This window comes from Triplophysa rosa, linkage group LG4 (genome assembly GCF_024868665.1).
Source record: "Triplophysa rosa linkage group LG4, Trosa_1v2, whole genome shotgun sequence".
Lineage (NCBI taxonomy): Eukaryota > Metazoa > Chordata > Actinopteri > Cypriniformes > Nemacheilidae > Triplophysa > Triplophysa rosa.
The window spans coordinates 23912813-23934714 of record NC_079893.1 but is presented as its reverse complement, the minus strand read 5'-3'; the positions used below and the strand labels follow the sequence as shown (position 1 = coordinate 23934714).

Below are 21902 nucleotides of genomic sequence, written 5' to 3'. Positions count from 1 at the left end.
GATTTTGAGGTGGCTTTCCTTGTTCTTTCAATTGAGAACACAACACATAAACATTTTATTAAAATCTTTCATGACCCAACATCATCAAGACTTCATCAACTGTAAGAAATACTGTATATTCAAATGAATGACTAATTATGTAAAAGGCTACAAATAAGGGTAAGCGGTTCAAATGTGCAATTTATCACAAAGTTATTTATAGCCTTAACAAACAACTGCAGCTTTTTGGAAATGTATAGTCAGAATGCTTGAGAAAAAACTAATTTTGTAAAAACTAATGTGAACAAATGAAAATTTTAAGCTAAAATTAACACTTAAGGTGTATTTACAACATAAAAATAAATAATAACAATGATAAAACCGAAAAAGTCAAAGGCTGATGTAATAACAATGATAAAACCAAAAAAGTAAAAGGCTGAAGTAGACGGTCATAAGACAACCACATGCCATTTGATGACTAAATTTTCTCACTGGTCCCCCCCATTCCCAGCATCCCTTTAAATGTGTGATTGTCCTGGTTCTGCTCTTGCTTTCATTCCTACATCTGTATCCCACCTTGAGCATTCTACATTGAATGTGTACACTGCTTATACAACCACTTAAAACATCAGCTCCATCAATCCCCTTTGCTCAGTTTGCCCTCTCTGACTCAAGCACACTCCTGTCTAATCCCAGAAGATATTAGTAATGTCTGAGTCCAGGCTGAAGATCCAGATCAGCAGTGGGGCTGAGATAAGCACAAACGACCAGGACACGCCCTTAAAGGCACGGCGCAGCATCCCGATCACCCCGCCAGCTGCCGCTGCATGGCCTTCTTCCTCATCCAGCTGCAGATCACTACCAGGCTCGATATAGTTTCTGGCCAAGAACTTTAGGGCTTCATCCATTAAAATAACAGGCAGGGACATCTTCAGGACAGTCACCCACTGGGGCCAAGACAAAGGCCTGATCTGAAATATAACCTACAGGGAAAAAGAGTGTTGGAAAAGCCACTTGGAAATCACTAATAGTTTGTATAGAATAATAAATAAATTGAATAATTTTTGTAACTTTTATACTTATAGCAAAATAATAAATAAAATATCAAAACAATGATAAATAAATAAAATAACAAAACAATAATAAATAAACTAAATACATAAATAAAATGACAAAACAAAACAATAATAAATTAAATAACAAAACCATAATAAATAAAATAACAAAATGAAATAAAATAACGTTGCAATATTGCATGCAATAACTCTTTCTAAAAAATAAAATAAAACCACCAATAAAGCAAATAAAAAGGTAACATAATTTAAGTAACTAAGCTGAAAACACATTAATGAACATAATATATTGCAAACATTTTTAAGGGTGATTTCGCTTTCTTAGCATTGCACACAAAGGGGTCGAAAATTCCCTAAAACATGATTTTCCCCATAATTCTCAGTCACACCTTTGAAATAATGATGAAATAATGGCTTTTGCTGTTCAATTCAGCAATGATGAAATGCTTCAACATTTCATCATTGCTGAATTGAACAGCAAAAGCCATTATTTCCCAGATCTATTAGGCAATCATTTCAAAGTGGCAGACAGGCATAAACACATTGAACCTGTCCTGTACGTCATATCTTTTTTTGCTCAGACATTCCTTTTCTTCTGCCACAGCTTTTAAAATATCAAGTTGCAGGTTAATACTTACAGGAAGTGGGTCCACGTACAAGATGAGAAAGTGTAGGGCCATTGAGAGACAGATAGCTCCCACCAACCAGGGGTTTGACCATGGTGGCATCTTGAGCAGAGACTGATTTTCTGACAAACTGACACATGCATGGAGACAATAAGAGGAGTGAGTAGACTTACGCCAGCAGAACTGTCTTCAAGCCAGACACAGAAGAATGATCTGACATTTTCATGTGTTTTTATCATTAGCAGAATGTAAATGAAAACATTTTGTGCTAACTCAAATAAAAACTTAATAGGAAGTAGTTTGAATCATTTTAAACTATACTCTTAAATGTGAACCCACCTGCATTAAACATGAAAATGAAACCTACTGAAATTATATCAGTTAATCCGTTACATTTGACAGCCTTACAGAATTGGTCAAGGACATATTTGAATTATTTAAAAACATTATATAATATTTAAAGTAAAATGTGAACAAAATACACTAAAACAATTCTAAAACAGTAAAATAATAAAAATAATAAAACAAAATTAAAAAATAATTATCTTATCAGGTTAGGGTTACAGTATGGCTTTAAATCTGAACAGAATTTACAATACTGAAAAAAACACAACCCATCAAAACATTTACATTTTTTTATAAATAAGTACTTTTTCTTTATTAAAGAGCAATACTAAATATACAAGAGAAAATAAAACAGGTCTCTTAAAATGAACAACTAATTTGTTTCCTTTTTAGAAAAATTAATATATTGCTGAAATTGCATACATTAATATCTGTGAAAACTAAACCCATTTAGTAAATTCCATTGCCATATTACATTTAAATTGCAATATAGGCCTAATACAAATGTATAAATAAGAAACATTAATAAAAATAGAAAGAATAATTTCAAAGGTAAACAACTAACTTCAGCTTATGCATGATGCATTTAGTTTATCTAAATTAGTTTTAGTTTATTTTTTACTATTAAATAGTAATATATTTGTCCACATAAAAATACCGAGTTAAACGGACTTTTATTTTGGCATGTCGTCAGAAGACGCTTATTTTTTATTGTGTTAGCTTCACTCAGTAAAATGCTCCGAAATAAACTCTCAGAGCAACTCTGGAAATGAAGTTCATGTCCTCATAAAGTGCAGTTCATTCACTCAGACACGCAGAACAGCCAGATGACATGTGTAAATAACATGATTCGGCATCCACTAACGTTTGTCCGAATCTAGTTTTATGGACTCAATGCAGCCGGAAAACAAGTTTCACTCGCAAACTAGACTAAAACTAAGTAAAATAGCAGTTCACCATTTCAATAAGCCATCACTTATTTATCAGCATGACAAATACGTGTGAGCGTGTGAACAGACTAAAATGCTTGTGTCTCACGGTGAATGCGTGAGACTTGAGAGCCCTGTAACACGAATAGAGTTTAGCGGGCTGTGCGTCAGTAATAACGGTCCGTGGGGAAACGCAGCGCTCCGTGTGTACTGTAGTTAAATGGATTAAACGAGGCTTCGAAGCAACAAAAATTGCCTCGATGATTTTTTTGTATTCGAATTACTGGAGTTACTCGAGGAATAGTTTCAGCCCTAATTTCAACCATTACATTCATATTAATTTTATAATTAATGATTTCAAGTTTTGACATGATATGATCAGTCAATATTAAAGATATCAATTTAATATTTTCACAGTGTTCTTTATATTATGTAGGATGATTTTATGTAGAAAACAGTAAATCACCAAAAATGATTTTAGCTGGGATTTCACAAACTGGTGTCACAGATCAGTGATTTCTGTCAGGATCACATACCTGTTGAGGGCATTGCACATCTCAATAGTAACCAGCACAGACAGGGCCATAGTCATGGGATATGGAGACTCAAACACTGAGCACTGAACTCCTGCAAACTCAGCGTGACCTTCACTGCACTGCAGATAGTGAGACTAAGACGAAACAGAAAAGCAGTTTTATAGCACTGGCAGAAAAAAGAAAGAAAGAATTAAAGTAAGTAACTGTGTTTTGTGGTATTATTTTATTACCAGCTGGTAGAAGGTGAGCTTCGGTCCATCGTGAGCTGCCATGAACCACCAGGCAGCAGCACCAACTGTAGCTGCCCCAACATAACCTACCAAATCACAGGGAGAGTGAGTTTAAAATCGCAGGTTTTATATCGGATAGCCAAAGAGTGACATCATTTTAAATGACTCACAGCCAATAATGAGGTATCTGCAGAAGAGCCAGCCAGAGATGAGAGGTTCTTTGGGGGAACGTGGGGGGCGGGACATGATGTCCAGGTCAGGGGGGTTGAAGCCAAGAGCAGTGGCTGGGAAGCCGTCCGTCACCAGGTTGACCCACAGCAACTGGACTGGGATCAGAGCTTCGGGCATTCCCAACGCAGCTGTGAGGAAAATACTGCAAAACATGATGAGAAACAAAGAAAGAGACCATGATTTTTTTGGGAGGCGTTTTATGATCTTTCTGATAACAGCAATAAGAAACAGTCGTTTGAAATGTAGTCACATGCTCACATTGTCTTGTTTTCAAGAAACAGTACACGCATAAATAAAAATCACTGCCACCAAACATTTTTGGGCTTTGTGATTATATGTAATTGAAGCCAAATCTACAGTAACAATTGGCCTCAAACTTTATTTCTACGAGTTTTTATTTGTGGGTAAATTGTCCTTTTGACCATAATGGATGGATCTTTCTCTCTGAACTCACCAGACCACCTCTCCGATGTTAGAGGAAATGAGGTAGCGGATGAACTGTTTCATGTTGTTGTAAATGGCTCTTCCCTCCTCCACTGCTGCCACGATTGTTGAAAAATTATCGTCTGCTAAAATCATTTCTGATGCTGATTTAGCCACTGCTGTGCCTGAGCCCATGGCAATGCCAATCTCTGCCTTCTTCAGAGCAGGGGCGTCATTCACACCATCACCCGTCTACACAAAGAAATAAAGAAAAGGGTTTATACATTTTTCTTGTTTTTAGTTTTGGACTCAATCTGCGAGTTGAGATTTGAATTATTGAATCAGCTATAACCAGTATATAAAAATACATTTAATTTATTAAACAAACTTCTAAAGATGCCTGTCTAGCCTTATAACATTAATTGTTATTATCATCTGATCTCTAACCAGCCAATATTATGTGTATAATTTTCCATCCAAGTATGTTTACCATAGCTGTGATGTCACTGAGGCTTTGTAAATATTCCACGATACGGCTCTTGTGCGTTGGTTCGACGCGGGCGAAACAGCGGACGGTGCGGCAGGCCTGTCGCTGCAGGTGTGGGGGCAGTTCATCAAACTCTCGTCCGGTGAGGCCGCTGCCGAACGGCTCACCTCCAGCCTCCTCTTCCTCCTGTTCGGTGATGATGCCCACACGACGACAGATAGACAAGGCGGTTCCCTTATTATCACCTATAAAAATCCAGAAGTCACACACACACACAAATTAACTTAATATTTAAATAAGTCAATAATTTGTTTAATATTTTTTCAATATTTAGTATGTATCTGGCAAATTAATACAGTATATTGGTAGTGTCCTATTAACCACATGAATCCATTCACAAAACATCTTTTTATAAAGATTTTTTATATTAAGTCTCTTATATAAATTTTCCTTTTGATACTAACGAATTATTCATAATAAACACTTATAACAGAACACCTGTTTTATAAAGGTTTTGTATTGCTTACATTTGTGTGATTGACGTACTGTACCTGTGATCATAATGACCCGTATGCCGGCCTGTCTGCACATGCGTACTGCGTTCAGCACCTCCTTCCTCGGAGGATCCAGCATTCCCACACAGCCAACAAACGTCAAGTCCGACTGATAAAAACAAGCGTTCAGGTCATACCACTCGGCTGTAGTTTTTATTTATGATTTTACATTGTGTAGTGACAAGATCTTTGTAGGTTACCTCATATTCTGTGAAGGTGGCAGAGTTCTCCAAGTTCAGGGTTCGAGGGTCAGGGGGTGAATCCCTGGTGGCCATGGCCAGGCAGCGTAGTGTATCGCGACCTGAACTCCATTCTCGTACTGTGCTTAAGAGCTGCTCTCTTAGGTCAGAGGTCACGGGCACACGTGAACCACCACCTACCCGTATCCAACGGCAACGCTCCAGCACACTCTCTGGTGCACCCTGGGTGATCAAGTGGACAGTGCAGATCAACTTCAAAAACATGCCATTTAAGTTTGTATAGCGTTTTATAAACAGAATGTTGAATGTGATTTTGTTACATATTCTTTGTTCTTTCGAAAATAGGTTATATATTATTGTATTTAAATGATCTGTATGATGGAAAAATGTTTGGAAAAAAGAAAAGGATGGAAGCCAGACCTTGACAAACATCTTGGCCCCTGAAGCAGAGCGAGTGAGTTTGTTTGGAGTGCAGAAAACAGACATGGACTTCCTATCTCGAGAAAATTCCAAAGTCAGCTCCTTTCTCATTAACTGCTTTATGACCTGAGAGAGGGATTAGGGATAATTTACTTAATACATTATAATAAACTTATACATTCATGCTAACATCATGAACACCAGTAGTGAACGGAGCAGCATCACAGATGACTCACCGAGCAGCAGGCAGTGGCTCTTTCAACAGGTGTGAGGCCTCTCAGGTCTGTGTCGAAGCCGTTCATCTTTTCCACCAGACAACACAGAGCCGTCTCTGTTGCCTCACCCACTTTCTCATACACCCCTTTACTCTGTGAATTTATGATGACAGAATGAAAAGAGAATGAGGAATGGACATTGGGGAAGATTTGGAGATGAATTACGCGAAAGAGTGTGTTTGTGTAAACCTTGTTTACACTTTGGTATTTTTCTTTTAAATTTTCGAAGACATTTTCTTTAAAGCGATTGGCGCAGTATGGCATCACAACATCGAGCGTGTACATGTGCAAGTGTGCACACACCTCATTGAAGTCCAGTGAGGAGTCATTACACAGGGCACAGATAGATGCCATTTCCACAAGACCTTCATACTGACTGCAGCGCACTGGTACACCGTCCTTATACCTGAAACGGGAAAGATGGAGAGAGGTCGATTAGGAAAAGAGAATGTGGAAAGAGTAGAATAAAAGATGTTGAGGTTTCATTTTGACAGGGCAGCCAAACGTATGCGAGTATTGAGGGAAAAAAGTATCAAGGCCATTTTAAACAACTTTTTCCGATAAATTGGTTGCGAATAATTTTTTCGCAGTTGTCCGAGGAACACCACTGACCACTTAAGAAATAACTTTGAGATATCAGATCACAACACACTTTGGACCCCATTTACACACATATTTAGTGTAAAAACAGGGACTGAGTAATATGTGAGTGAGCTAAAATAAACTCACACTTCTCCTTCAGGAGCGTAAGTAGATCCAGTTACTGTAAACTCGTTCAGTAAACACCTCTCGCCCGCGACGCTGTCCACAATAAACACCTACACACACACAAACACAACATGCGCAGGCATGCACGCATGCACACACGATTAGTACGTTTAAAAAAGTGACTTTCAGGCATCATTCCCATAAATATCTGTTAATCGTTTTAAAATATTTAAATCCCACAATGCATCTATTAAAATACATTATTAGATTAGTTTAAATTTGCTGTAATGTATTATATAAAACAGAAAATTTGAACTGTTGTTTGTCTCTCTCACCCTGCAGACAGACATCTGGTTGGTGGTGAGAGTGCCCGTCTTGTCCGAGCAGATGACTGAGGTACAGCCGAGCGTCTCCACAGATGGCAAGGAACGGACTATGGCATTTTTGCGGGCCATGCGACGCGTGCCAAGTGCCAGGCAAGTGGTAATGACGGCAGGAAGACCTGCGAGACAGAATGAAAGGCTTCAATAAACAGGAATGTGCTTGGCCACTTAAACAGCTTTATTTTAGTATATTCTTACTGACAATAACATTTTATGAAAGCCATGCACCTATGATCAACACTGGCAGTCTGGATAGTTTTAGTATAACTTCCTAAACAATGTTAATACATTTATATTACTGTATATTATTTCTATTAGGTGTTGTAGAACAAAGGTTTTCAAACTTTTTCATGCTAAGGACCCCCAAGTACCCCTTTCATTAAAAATGGGCATAGTTCAACGGCAAGTGGACAATTTTAAAAAGAGAGAGAAAACAAAGAAACAGGGCAACATTTGCACACCCTCAGGAATGGCAGCTACAGCCAGAGCAACGGCGATCTTGAAATAATACACAGCTCCTCGCAGCCAACTGCCTCCATGCACCGGGTCACTGAAGTGTCCGATGTTAATACCCCACACTGCCACACAGATCACTGTGATCACCTTCAGAAAGACAGACAGAGATAATGATTCAAGCAAAACCTGTTTTTAATGCTGATAATTCTGTTATGTATAAATGATGTTATATACTAGAGGTCGACCGATTCCTCCTTTTTGCCGATTAATCGGTCCCCATAACGAAAAAAATAACTATCGTTAATCGGCAAAAATCCCCACCGATAGTTTTCCCTGGAAAGCTTTACTGTGATATGAAATGAGAAAGGACAGAGTAAAACAGCGACCTCTAGAGGCGGAAATAAAAATAATACTGGAGACGCACACGTGAGACTACACTATGCACGGAGCTTAGTAGGCTACTGTGGTTCTCAAACTGGGGGTCCCAAGATGGATCCAGGGGGCCACAGATTTTGTGGCATTTTATGAAATATAGAAATTTATCATAGATTTTATGCAATCAAACATCAGAAAAATGACACCACCAACCAAAAGAATTGAGGTTCCAGCATTGTATAACTGAATGTTTTTGGTTTAATTAAAATTCTAAATTTAAGATTATACGTCTTTATATGGGGGGCCGCAAAGCGATGCACTTAACACAAAGGGGGCCTTACAACGAAAAAGTTTGAGAACCACTGGGCTACATTATCTGCGGATTTAAATGTAGCGCACATTGTAGTACACAGGACATGTTATAAAGTAATTAATTTCTTGACTGTATGCTGCATTAATGGAGAACAGCTATATTTTGCTGACAAGAGCGCGCTAACATTGGTAGATTATTAGCTCAAGGGGTGGGACAATGTGAGCGAAAATACAAGCAAAAATGTTTAAATGTCACGCTGTAGTATGGGTGGGCATGTGTCAATAATAGTTGTGTGTGTGTGCGTTGTAATATATATCTATATCTCTCATGTCATTAATTTGATGCAAGAAACATTTTTAAATTGTCACTGTAAAAAAACACCTACTTATAATTTTTGTATAAACCATATAGTTGAGTTTAATACTTAATACTAATATTTAGGTGTTTTATTTAAAGGAACATTACGGTCAGGTCATGGTCAGGCAATACTGTTTATTGTTGTAGCCTAATAAACTTCATTGCTATTTTACTAAGTGTTATGTTTTGATTCAGAATCAATAAAAAAACTATCGTTAATTAATCGTTATCGGCAAGTACTGCCCTCCTTAGTTATCGTAATCGGCAAAATCCAATATCGGTCGACATCTATTAGATACTGTACTGTACTGTAGATGATGTAAATGTTGTTAAATGAAGTGTTTTTTAATAAGTCAATGGTTTTGTACAATTCCGAACATAGTCAGACAAGCTGATGAAGTAAAGGTAAAAATGAAAAAAGAGCGAGAAAAGAAATAAATGGTGTCCAACCTTTGAGAGCTGCTCTCCAAACTGGTCTAGTTTCTGCTGCAGAGGGGTTCTCTCTGGATCTGTGGCTGCCATCTCATCTCTGATCTTGCCGATCTCTGTGTGCACACCTGTGGCAACCACGACACCTACAGCTCGCCCTGCTGCAATGTTTGTACCCTACAAAAACATGCATATTCACATTATAAGATGCATGAAGAGACTTTAGAACAGATACGGTAATAAAGTTTGCTGTATAAAATTATAAAACAGGTTGGTTGGGTGTCAGGTGGCTGCTTAATTTTCTTGTACGATTGTCTAAAACAGTGGTCCCCAAACTACCCCCCAGGGATTTAACATCATTCTGCGTACCCCCTTTCTTACGGTCACAATTGTGGTCTCAAACATTTTTTTATTTGCATTTTAAATACATGTAATTTTCTTTTATCAAACAATAAATTATATATGACTCATATATGAATAAATGACTCACTGTTTAATGAGATGGATGTGCTTGAAATGACTTGCATAACTCTGTGATGTTTGGTTGTATCGGAGAAAGTCTGAGTCTCAAATCATTCTCTATGCAGAGTGTGTCGATATTTGTTCTTTATGTGGGCAAGTGCTGAAAACCCACTCTCACAAAGATACGTTGTGGAGAAGGGCAGTAATGTTTTCAAAGCGCGATTGGCTAAGGCAGGACACTCTGCATGCAAAGCTATCTAGTAGAAGTCTGTCAGTAATTTTTGTGCGAAGTCACATGCGGTACGTAAAGACGTGCGCTTACGCATGAGTGGACGCAATATTTTTTGATTGGATGTCATGAATTTGACCTTTTATGGCACTACGTGACTACTTTTTTGCTGTGTGTACACTACAGGGAGCACGTCTTTATATTCAGCTTGTGAGAAAAACATGCCTTGATTGTCAGGTGCGTTATAATTAAGTAAACAGTAGATTTCAGGATTTTGGGAACCACTGGTCTAAAAGAACTAATGAACCACTATTAACATAAAAACACAAAATAAAACTAATGAAGATCAACTAGGCCAAAAGTTAATTTTGGACACTGGATGTTTCCCATTTAAAGTCTTTTCTTATTTTGACTGGCTCCTCGAGGCTACTACTTGTGTTTCTGCCCACCGCTGTCCTTAAATGGCCAGACATCCATTAGACTTTCACAGCAGGGCAGAAGAAATGGAAGGCTCTGGCGTGTGTGTATAAGTGAGTGAGTGTGGGGGCGGAGTCTTTGAGGCTGGTACTCTCTGGTCATTATCCATCTGAGAGCTCAAAGACTGTGTCAAGCGATGACTCAGTCCATAGCCACGTGGGAGCAAACAATATGAGTGATGTTTTATTCAACAAACGGCCTTTCCGCTGCTGGACATAATCCAGTAAACATACAGCGAAGCACAATCACATCAGGTAACGAAAACAAAGCTTGCACAGTTCGTCTTTTACAGTATAAAAAGCCACACATATTTTGAAGTAGCATTATAATCAGACAAACACAATCGCTTAAGCGACGTCTTACGGAAAACAGCATGTTTTTTTTGTCCTGGTTGACAGCGCGTGGGTCTGGCACTGGGTCTGTGTGTTTAAGGACGGATACGGATTCACCCGTCAGGATGGACTGGTCCACTCTCAGAGTGGTGGAGCGGATGGAGGTCAGTCTGATGTCTGCTGGGACTTTATCACCAACTGAGGAAACAAAAGTGTTATTTTTTTGTCAGATATTTCTATTTCTCACCGACTCGCTCCAAACACCTGGTATGCATAACGTATTTAGGTAGAAGCCAACAGAACATACTCTGACGTTTTTGAATATATTTCCTGCAACCTAGCATACTGAAAGGCCATTATGATAATCTCACACCAGCCCTATGATGATCTTTAAAGTTTCTTTATCTTGAGATATTCATGCACTTCAATGACCCCCAATAAAATACCTGGAAACTGATACTTAGAGGCCTTCACAGTTGCTCTGACATTTATTAAAGAACAATTCCATTAAAATTCTTGGAGTGTAGGAGAGCTGGTATGAGATTCAGCCGTCGAAATCATTAATTTACATCAAAATACTTTTACTGGACATTACTCGAATACTTAACCATTCTTTCTTCAGTCACCAAGAAATTTACATTATAGGCAATTAATAAAAATGTGTTATATTTAGATCATTTTATTTTTGGTCTGTTGCCATGTTTCTATGATTAAGCTTAAAAAAATATTACAGAGACAAATGCAGCGTCCGAAATCGCCTACTTCCATACTATATAGTAGGTGAAAATGAGTTTGAGTCATGAGTAGTATGTCCGAAACCTCAGTATACGCCCTTTTCACATGACGTCACGCATCTTCCGTTCTGCCGCGAAGCAGTGTATCGTTACTTCCGCTAGCACTCCAGTTCATAAGGTGGCGGTAATGCACCTATAAGCTGGTTTGCCAACCGCCAGTAAAACTCAAGAAGAAGTTACTTCCGCTAGTGCCTCAGAATGGAGTTTACCAAGTCCCTTGCACATCTGCCACAAATACGGCTAGATGATGTACAACGTTGTGTCAAGCAGAGCAGGACGAGAGAGATGCGATACCCGTGCAACGCGCAGCGCCTTGCGCAGTTCCCTCATGGCCCTCGTCCCACTCTGCTTGTCACAAATGTCTTGCAAATTTTCGCTAACGACAAGATCAAAGCTAGAGAAAGGATACAAATTCTTCATTGACCAATACCTGTTTGATTATGAAGGTAAGTGTTTTGTTTTCTTTTTGTGTTAGTGAAGGTGCTAGGATAAGTATTTGAATACGTGTTCTGTCAGTTTTTTTTCACTGTTGTTAAATTCCAGCGCGACGACAAAACGGAAGTTCTTCTTCTTCTTCTTGTTTGTTGCAAGACGGATGTTATGATACACTGCTTTGCGAAAAGGCATAAGTTAAGTGACGTCATTGTGAAAAGGGCCTATTGCAAAAACAGTAGGCGAGACATACCTGGATGGTCTACTACAGCCCTTCTCAAAGTCCGGACTCCGGTCCGAATCCGGACCGTGGGGGAATTCGTTCTGGACCCGCCAAGTGCCAAACAAACACACATGCAGGCAAGCGTGTACACACACACACGCGCACGCACACACACACACACACACACAGGCTTTGGTTGACTATCCCCGTGGGGACAGTCCATAGGCGTAATGTTTTTTATACTGTACAAACTGTATATTCTATCCCCTAACCCTATCCCTAAACCTAAAGATCATAGAACACTTTTTGCATTTTTAGATTTGTAAAAAATATTGTTCTGTACAATTTATAAGCTTTTTTGCCCATGAGGACCTCAATTTTGGTCCCCACGGTGACACGAGTCCCCATGTGTTGGTGTGTATTCAGGTTTAGGTCCCCACCGGGATATACAAACATGAACACACACACACAGGCGCGTCGGGCGCACAAACCAGTGTAGGGGGACAATCACATAGAAAGCGTTTATTCCTGTTAGACGCGCCTTTTTGATTGTTTTCATTTGTCAGAGAGACTTTTGCGTGCTGCTTATGCGCACAGGGTGCCTCGCGTTTTTGCCTTCAGCAGTGTTTACCGTCTTCTTCATGTAAAGCGCGTAGATAAAATGTTGCCGGTGTTGTATCAAAATCCTGCTCCCCATGAGATTAGACTCCCCTGTTTTCCCTTACAAAGGTTAGGGTTAGGATTAGGTGTGGAGGCAGGATTTAGATATAGGGATCAATCACAAAGCAGCATCCTAAGTATGAACCAATCAGAAGTAGACGAGTCGTAATCTCACGGGGAGTCAAATTTCGGTACAACACTGGTACAGCTCTGCGAGTGCGTGGTTTTGCTTTGCCGACACAGCTCGTCTTTCTCTTTGTCAATCCGTGCAGCGACTGGCAGAAAACAGCAGTATGACATTATTTTAATGACAAATGTCGCGAGCGCATTATTACAAGGCGAGAGCGCATTCATGTAAAACGAGATTTGCAAAAAAAATAACTTGTTCATAATGTATTCAAAAACAATGTTTTTATTGTGCATTCAAATTAATATCAATGAAACTGCAGTTGGGTTCTTTTGATTAAGTAATAATATAAAATACAGCTAACTAACACAATATAAACATGATAAAAAATAAATAAAACTGAGTTATCTGTTTTTGCAAATTAACTCGTCATATAGAGTTGATTTGTTATTTAAGGTTGTTTTTAATGTTTATTAAAAGCAAGTTTTGTAATAACAATTGTACTGGACCTTTGACGTTGACGAGAATTCAGATTCGGACGTTTGAATGTAAACTTTGAGAACCCCTGGTCTACTACTTCTGCAGAGATTCATGAGTGTGGATCAGGTGGACACTTCTCTATCCCATGATGCCACGGGAGCTGATCAATGGTCAAATTTCAAAAGTAAATCAAATAAATAAAGCGGAAAACGTTGAGGCGGACGTCCGTTTTTAATGTAAGTGCCAATACATCAATTTCTCTTGACTAAATTATGTTTTTATCATCGCTCTCGTATAGGTTGTTGTTAATATGTCATAGGTCAAAGAGCATACGGGTCACATGACCATAAAACATGCAGTATGTCCGAAATGTATTCATACTACTCCCACTCATACTATAGAATGCACTGTTTTAACGGCCGATAGGTAGGTACTTATTCAAATTCAGTACATACTGTCACAGTATGCGATTTCGGACGCAGTGAAAGATTTCTAAATTTCATCCAAAATAGTTAAAGGGATAGGTCAGCCAAAAAAAATTGTCATTGCTTACTCATCCTCATGTCATTCTGAAGAATGTTGGTCACCATTCAACAACATTTGCCCCATTGACTTCCATTGTATATATACAAAAACATTTAGACATTTTTCAAATGTTCCGTAGAAGAATGTCATGCAGGTTTAAGGGTATTTAAATGGTGACAGAATATTTATTTTTAAGGTGAACTATCCCTTTAATACAATCAGTGGGCAGTAAGACATTTATTATATTTTTTCCTTTCTGATATGATACAGTACATGTCAAGAGTGTGATAGCAGTGCGTGTAGTAGTTTTAACCCAAGTTTAGTAAAACTTCTTTTCATAAAAATCTAATTCTACAGATGGTCTCTGATGGTTGAACTACAATACTGCCTATTAGCACCCCATACTTTACAATCTATCTCTAGAAACCAAGTCAAGATACAGAATGACGCAAAAATGAACGTCAACCTTATTTTTATTCATTAGCTTTGGGATTCTTAGAATAGAATTTTGAGTGGCAGGCCAAGAGAACTCTGAGACTGGGTCTTAACCCTTTCTGTAAAATCTGAACCACAAAAAATTAGCTTCAGATACAGTACATATGTGTATTTAAATGGATAAAGAAAATTACTTTGAAGTAGCCAAATCAAAATTACAAATGTAGCTGAGATGGAAAGCCAAATTAGGTTGATTGCCAAATAACAGTATGTGTCAAACTCTAAATGAGATCAGACAATTCGATTTTGATGTGAGTTTTCAAAGCAACATGAGTCACCAAAGACACCATATAATGGATGCTATGACTGCAGGTGCATCAGTGAACACAGCCGAATTTAATGTTTAAAGAAAATTTTGAAACAATGAACTGACATACAGGAAAAGTGATAGTCAAAATATATATACTGTATGTCAGAATAATTGGGTCATGATGAATATATACCACCAAACACAAAAGTTTCCACAGAATTTATTACTTAATCTGCTCTTCCAGTCTCTTCCAATCAACACAAGCTTAGTAAAATTGTACATTTCAGAAACTAGATCAGAAGACTAGCCTGCATGTCCATGTAACTGTTTCTGGGAAGCATCAAACTATGCCAAAAATGTTTGATAGTATTTTGGTGAACGGTGGGAACAAAATGAAAATTCTGTCATCATGTATTCACCCTCAAGTTGTTTCAAATTTCTTTGAATTTCTTTGTTCTGATGAACACAGAGAAAGATATTTGGAAGAATGCTTGTAACCAAACAGTTCTTGGCCACCATTGACTACCATAGTAGGAAAAATTACAATGGTAGTCAAAAGTGCCCCAGAACGGTTTGCTTTCCTACATTCTTCAAAATATCTTCTTTCATGTAAAACAGAACAAAGAAATGTACAAATATTTTTTTAAGTCAAATTTAGTTCAAACCTTTATGTTAGGGCAAACCTGCCTTTTTTCCTCCGTGGAAAAAAAAGAAGAATGTTGGTGACTCATCTTCCTCGAAAAAAGCATTGCCAACATTCCTAATCTTTACCTTCGTGTATTCTTTGGAAAAATGTCAACCAGATTTGGAATGACATGAGGGTAAGTAAATGTCAGAATTTCCAAAACACTACAAGGACATAAATAAAAAGTCTCTCACGCCTACCTGCCACTTCTACGATGTCTCCAGGCACAATGTCTCTGGCTCTGACCCTCTGTACGCTCTTTCTATCCTGTCTGTATACCTTCCCCATCTCAGGCTCATATTGTTTAAGTGCTTCAATGGCATTTTCAGCATTACGTTCCTACAAACACAAAAACAGGTTTAGTAAACACTAAATTAACATAGCACTTTTGGACTTAATGTATTTATTATCTAATTCTACCATATTTAACATGTATTTGACATTTTACAAAGACAATACACAGTACCTGCCACACCCCTACAATAGCATTGGCAATTAGAATGAGAAGAATGACAAAAGGCTCAACGAAGGCTGTAATGGTTCCTTCACCTTCTTCAAACCAGGCCAAAGTCTGAATGAGACATAAAGTGAGAGAGATTAGTGATGCTAGGATAAGATACAAAAAAACAAAGCCAAAGCAATTTTTTGTAAGACCTGTTGTAACTGCACCATTGAAATTCCACTGTTTTTCATTTTAAATTATATAATTTAACTGTATTATTCAGGGCTCTAGACTCCACTTTCTCAGTTGGTCGCACCAACTTACAATTTGGTCGCACCCATCTGTCATGGCTCTGCTTCATTTAGTCATGTTTTCCTTGGTCCTGTAGCAGAGTCATGACAAAGCCTTTGGTTATGTGTGGAGAGAAACATATTATTGTCCTTTTGATAATAATATACGTTCTCTCCAGTGTCTCGTCTCTGTTCCCGCCATCTCGTTTCCTTGTTATCCTTCCCTGAGTGTTTAATTACCCACACCTGCCCCGTGTCGTTATCCCTCGTTTGTCTCTCCTTATTTATACCCTCATGTTTCTTTGTCTTGTGCTGTTGGATTGTTCAATATTACGTGTTGTGTATGCAGTTCGTTGTGTTGGTTCTACGTCCTCTGTCTGTGGTTCCCGTGAGTTTCTCGTCCTGTTCCTGCCTGGTCTTGCCTGTTAGTCTTCGTGTTATTTAGTTCTCGTTTTTCCCCCTTGAGGGATGTTTTTGTGTTTATCTTTTATACAGTATATTCTTAGTTCAGTTTTCCCCGTCGTGGGTGTTTTGTTTTGGTACCTTTGTTATTTGTAAATAAAGTATTCTTGTTAACCCCGTCATTGCCATTGCCTGCCTGCATTTGGGTTCTCTTGCACCTCAATCATGACACCCATCATAATGACCTCAGTTGATGAATCGTTCTGTTAATTTGTCACTCTGTCTTTTAAAATAGTTAGATATAGAACACTTCATATTTGCGCTTTAACATTTGTGAGCCCAATAAATCCTAAATAAATGCAAAGAAACTTTGTATTTGTTATTTTATACGGTTTTATATTCAAGTGATATATTTGCTATGAAATGATCTGACACAAATATAACCTGTCACTCTTTATAATCCTCCTTTATTGCCCTCTTTGCAAAAAGCTGTATTTTTCCACTGGCCTTCTTTATTTTTACCACATAAAATTAAATTAAATTAGCTAGCTCAAAACTCAAAAGTAACTCCGAACTAAATTATTATATATGTACTTTATTACTACACATTGTCATAAATAAACTTTAAATACTAAATCTTACAAACCACTCTTGTTAAATGGTCTGAGCACGCTTGTGTTCTGAGGTGTTTTGTGTGACTGATTTCATTTGATGGGTTTAGACAGTGAGTCTTGTGAGTTCAGCGTTTGACATACAGTATGAGCTGTTTCAACAAAATGAATCGGTTCAAATGAGCAAAAGATAGAAGTTAACAAGGAAAACACTTCATTGGATAGAATTTTTCCTTTATGTCGGCTGCATGTGCTGAACACTTGTCAGGGAAGAAAAGGCACCATGTTTTAATTTGAGCACATTCACACCCAGCTGTCTTTCAGGTAAAAATATTCTCAAAATGCACCACATGAATCATTGATTCTGACTTCCTACTTTGCTTTTGATAAACTTGTGAGGGAGAGAGACAATTCAGAAACCGATGTGTTCGACTACATTAATCGCTGCGGAGAACGATCGGAATATGACAAATGTTAAGAGCGTTTTAAATGCATATGGAGCACTCTGTCCCGTAGTGCTTTTATGCCGTTCGGTCTGCGCAACACCGAATGAAGTCAAACACATACTTTAGTTTGGAGACAGAGGGAGTGCACGAGCTCTCTGCTCGCCGTTTCCTGCAATTATTACAAGCGCGTCATTCACCACTCATAAATCACATTAAATGTTAAATAAATCTTTGGCTGGGCAAAAATTCGTTTTACGCAACACGTACCAATGCGACCCTGTGAAATTTTTCTTCGCACATTACATTCAGTACTCTCTTTTAAAAAAGATGCTTCAAAAGGTTCTTCGATGCCATTGAAGAACCTCTTGGTTCCATAAAGAACCTTTAACATCTGAAGAACAGAAAGGTTATAAAAAATTAAGAAAGAGATGGTTTCTTTGTGGAACCAAAACTGGTTCTTCCATGGCATCGTGAAGAACCTTTTAAGCACCTTTATTTTTGTGAGTGTACAATATGTGGAAGAACCAGATCTAAGATATTGTTATTTGATTTATTCACTATGGCAAGAGTTTTATGGCATGCTGTATCTATATTTGGAATATGTGAATGTATAAAGGTGTTATTGTTCTGTGACAGCACTCCTCATCTGTATAAGAGGTTTAAGAGTCTTTCATTTATACATACAAAGGAAATACAGGCTGCGAGCAGGAGAATTCGAACAAGCAGATCCTCGAACTGCTCCAGAACAAGTTCCCATAGTGACTTGCCTGTAAACACAAAACACGTATAAACACATAGCAAAGAAAATAGCAAGGCGTGTGCATGGTCACTCAAGGGAGTGTCAACAAAGTTTCAGAATCACTTTCCATTAAAGGAATAGTTAAATAAAAAAATAAATATGAAAATACTCTCATAATTGACTCACCCTTTTTGCACAGATGTACACTAACAACATTGTTATAATTGTTACTCATAACAAGTAATCCAGTAGGTTAAAGTAGAGCAGTGCAGTGTTGGCTTGCTCACCGGGAGACTGCATTTATTTATTTATTAGATATTATTTATTATAATGATCTTGCTTGGTCTATAAACACCATGCACTGTGCTGTGTTTTACCTTTCTGTGTTTTTCTTATTTGCTCCTGTAAAGCTGCTTTGGAACAATGCACATTGTGAAAAGCGCTATATAAATAAAATTGAATTGAATTGAAAGTGAAAGTTCACCCAAAAATGAAAATTCTGTCATCATTTACTCACCATCTTGTCATTTCAAACCTTTATGAATGTCTTTCTTCCGTGGAACACAATAGAAGATATTTTGAAGAAAGTTGGTAACCGAACAGCACTGGACCCCATTCACTTCTATTGTATGTATGGACACAAAACCAATTCAAGTGAATGGGGTCCAGTTAACAACATTTTTCAAAATATCTTCTTTCGTGTCTGCGGAAGAAAGAAATTCATACAAAATGACAAAAGGGTGAGTAATTGATGACTCACCCTAATAAATAATAAATGCCTTCTCAATTAAATTATAATTTGTGTGAGAAAACAATTAATATTTTGATCTCATTTAGCAAACCAAGCATAGCTAAGTGCTATATGCTAAATTCAAATGTGGTGACCCAGTCAGAGTTTCCTCACTGGTTGTCACGTGTCTCGCTGTCATATGATATTTTGTCAAGACACACAAGAACCAATGAGAACTTTTAATGGATGTACTGAATGTGATACATGTATCATGTGACAGATATGTTTAATAAAAATTAATTAAACCGTGTTCAGCTGAGGAAAGAAGTATACATCTGGGATAGCATAAGGGTGAGTAAATTATGAGAATTTTTATTTTCGTGTGAACTATTCCTTAAACGGCAATAATAACCCACATAAAATAAAACACAAAACCTTTGCAAAGACAGTATCTGTAAGTAACATTGAACCAACATCTGTTCAGCCACAAAGCTACTGAAAACCTCAACCAGCCTCCTCGAGGGAATCCAATAATAACTCTAATTAGCTACATAACTAGCATCTCCCATGCAAGCTCAGAGAGACGTTCAACACAGAATAAGATATGATGAAACCCCTGCTAATAATTACACAAACCCAGAGGAGCGGCTCACCTTCTTCGGCAGGTAACTCTGTGGCACAGATCGCAGCAAAAGATGGGCAGAAAAACAGGTATAAGGTTAAACGAAATATAATTTAGATATTTATTCTTTATTTGCACAAACCACTAGGCTATTATAAAATGCATTATACAGTATTATAACTGCATAGTGTGTGCATTTTCTGAGTGATGTACCGTACCGTTGGGACCCCATCTTTCCCTGCTCTTTCTTAATTGCTCAGAGCTCAGTCCTGTTGTCTCATTAACACCGAAATATCCCAGCACCTCCTCAACGGTCTTTGTGTGGGCATTGTCCATCCCTACAGGAGAAATACATGCTCTGTTAATTCGACATGAAACGGAAGTAGCAATTGTCTTTTTTTCGTATCATGACTTATACCCGAGTGAAACGACTTCTGAAATGATTAGAAAATGTAGGGCGGGACTTGATTTCATCCACTGACAACTGATTGGATCGTTAAAAGGTGAAAGATTTGATTGTTACTTTGCAATCTGTCAGTCATTGGAGCCCCGCCCTCGCGCTGTTCCTTGTGACCATAAGTGAAGAGAGGTCGTTTCCAGAGGGGGAGGTTAACGTTTTTGATCAAAGATTACAAGCGCAAATGAATAAAAAAATATGATATGCACAGATAAAAAAATATAATAAATACTTCACCGCTGTGTAAAAAAATTAGAATGATCATTTTTAATTTCATGCCGACTTTAAGCTTTTACTCTTTCTAACTCACGAAAGCTATCAAATCCCTGTAACATTACGAAACGGGAGTAAATACACTAAAAACAAACGTGCGTGTGTTTACCTGCTGCGATACCTTATCACGAGCTTTATTATAACGCGCTACCAGAGTGCACCTTATGCGCACCTGTTACCTGCAACTTGCTTTTATTGTGATTAAAAGAAAGCCGTTCCACATAGCATTTTAACTTTGCATTAAATATATATATATATATATATATATATATATTTGTGCATTATGTGACGCATATTATTTCATATCAGTCCTTGACTTAGTGTTTTCTAGTGTTTTGATTTTGCTGTGTGGTTAGTTTCGAACCAACAGCGACGTAATACAGCAAATAAATAAATAGTTTAGCTTGCTGTCACATATAAGTGTATCAACAACACCCGTCATTATTTATACTGCAGGCACAGTGATCGATATTCGCCCTCGATTTTACTACTGTACCGTGTGATGCTAGCAGGACCATACTCACCAGTTTAACTGTAATTCAGTCCTTTGCAAACCAGTAACCTCAGCTATACAAAACCTCAATGTAATTTGACTGCAGAATATCAGGGAATAACACAACGCGGCGTGTGGTTTTGTAGATCGATCTGCTTTTCAAATCCAGTAGGACAGAGAGGAAGAGTGATCGCACTGCAGCGCTGCTCAGGGCAAATTATGATTTTCTGCTATGCGATTGTCTGGTTTCATGATCCAGAAAATTCAATAGAAAATCCACTTCCACTACAATATTAATATCTGACTTCTTTTGTGAATTTTCGACGCCGTCAAGTTTTGCTGAATGCGCCGGTAGTATGTGAAATTGCAAAGCCGATTCCGTTAGCTTTAATCCACCGCTACCTTCTCTATACAACCGTCGCTTTATTTAATACTAGATAACCGAGCGACATATTACCGTAGGCGCAGTCGCAGGATCGAAGGACAGCGCTGCAGCCAATCGGCAAACAGAACATTGCCTCGAACAAAGAATTGGACTAATCATTTTTATTCCTGTCCGGTTAATCCCGCCTTCTCGTTCTTGCTGCAGGAGGGCGGGGTTTCCACCGCATTGTGGCTTTCTGTTCAACCAGTGACCGTTGCGTGCGACAAATACGTCATATAATTTGACATTTACATAAACCCCTCAGGTCAAGTAACTTTTAAGTGACGCAACGAAGAGCCAATGAGAAACACGTCTAGATGAGGAGGCGGGATAATGTGGCTCTGTCATTAATCCAGCCCCTCCCCCGCATCCATCTGTCACTCAAGTGGGGTAATTTAGGCCTATTTTTTAGCTACAGTAGCTAGTGAGGCACTGGGTCAGGCCCAGTGTATGAGGTCAAGATTCTAAACAAA

The 21902-nt window shown here is 38.2% G+C and overlaps 1 protein-coding gene across 1 annotated transcript; it reads right to left on the bottom strand.

Annotated features, from left to right (window-relative positions):
• Nucleotides 1-21463, bottom strand: si:dkey-28b4.8 (sarcoplasmic/endoplasmic reticulum calcium ATPase 2). The gene is made up of 23 exons (XM_057331252.1): nucleotides 21037-21463; nucleotides 20001-20120; nucleotides 19814-19831; nucleotides 18376-18458; nucleotides 15967-16071; nucleotides 15701-15839; nucleotides 10861-11027; nucleotides 9351-9506; nucleotides 7861-8002; nucleotides 7352-7518; nucleotides 7038-7126; nucleotides 6612-6714; nucleotides 6270-6401; nucleotides 6034-6159; nucleotides 5614-5835; nucleotides 5411-5522; nucleotides 4863-5104; nucleotides 4404-4624; nucleotides 3889-4091; nucleotides 3719-3804; nucleotides 3489-3622; nucleotides 1691-1808; nucleotides 1-962 (listed from the first exon to the last, which is right to left on the bottom strand). The coding sequence occupies exons 2-23, from the start codon at nucleotides 20116-20118 to the stop codon at nucleotides 666-668; spliced, it is 3180 nt and encodes a 1059-aa protein (XP_057187235.1). The 5' UTR covers nucleotides 20119-20120; nucleotides 21037-21463; the 3' UTR covers nucleotides 1-665.
• Between the last annotated feature and the right edge of the window lie 439 nt (nucleotides 21464-21902).

Coding starts and splice junctions, on each gene's coding strand:
- si:dkey-28b4.8 (XM_057331252.1), bottom strand. CDS start 20,118: ATGGACAATGCCCACACAAAGACCGTTGAGGAGGTGCTGGGATATTTC. Junction 8,003..9,350: donor TTGGAGAGCAGCTCTCAAAG/GTTGGACACCAT, acceptor GTCTTTCTGAAG/GTGATCACAGTGATCTGTGT. Junction 7,127..7,351: donor ACCAGATGTCTGTCTGCAGG/GTGAGAGAGACA, acceptor GTGTGTGTGTAG/GTGTTTATTGTGGACAGCGT.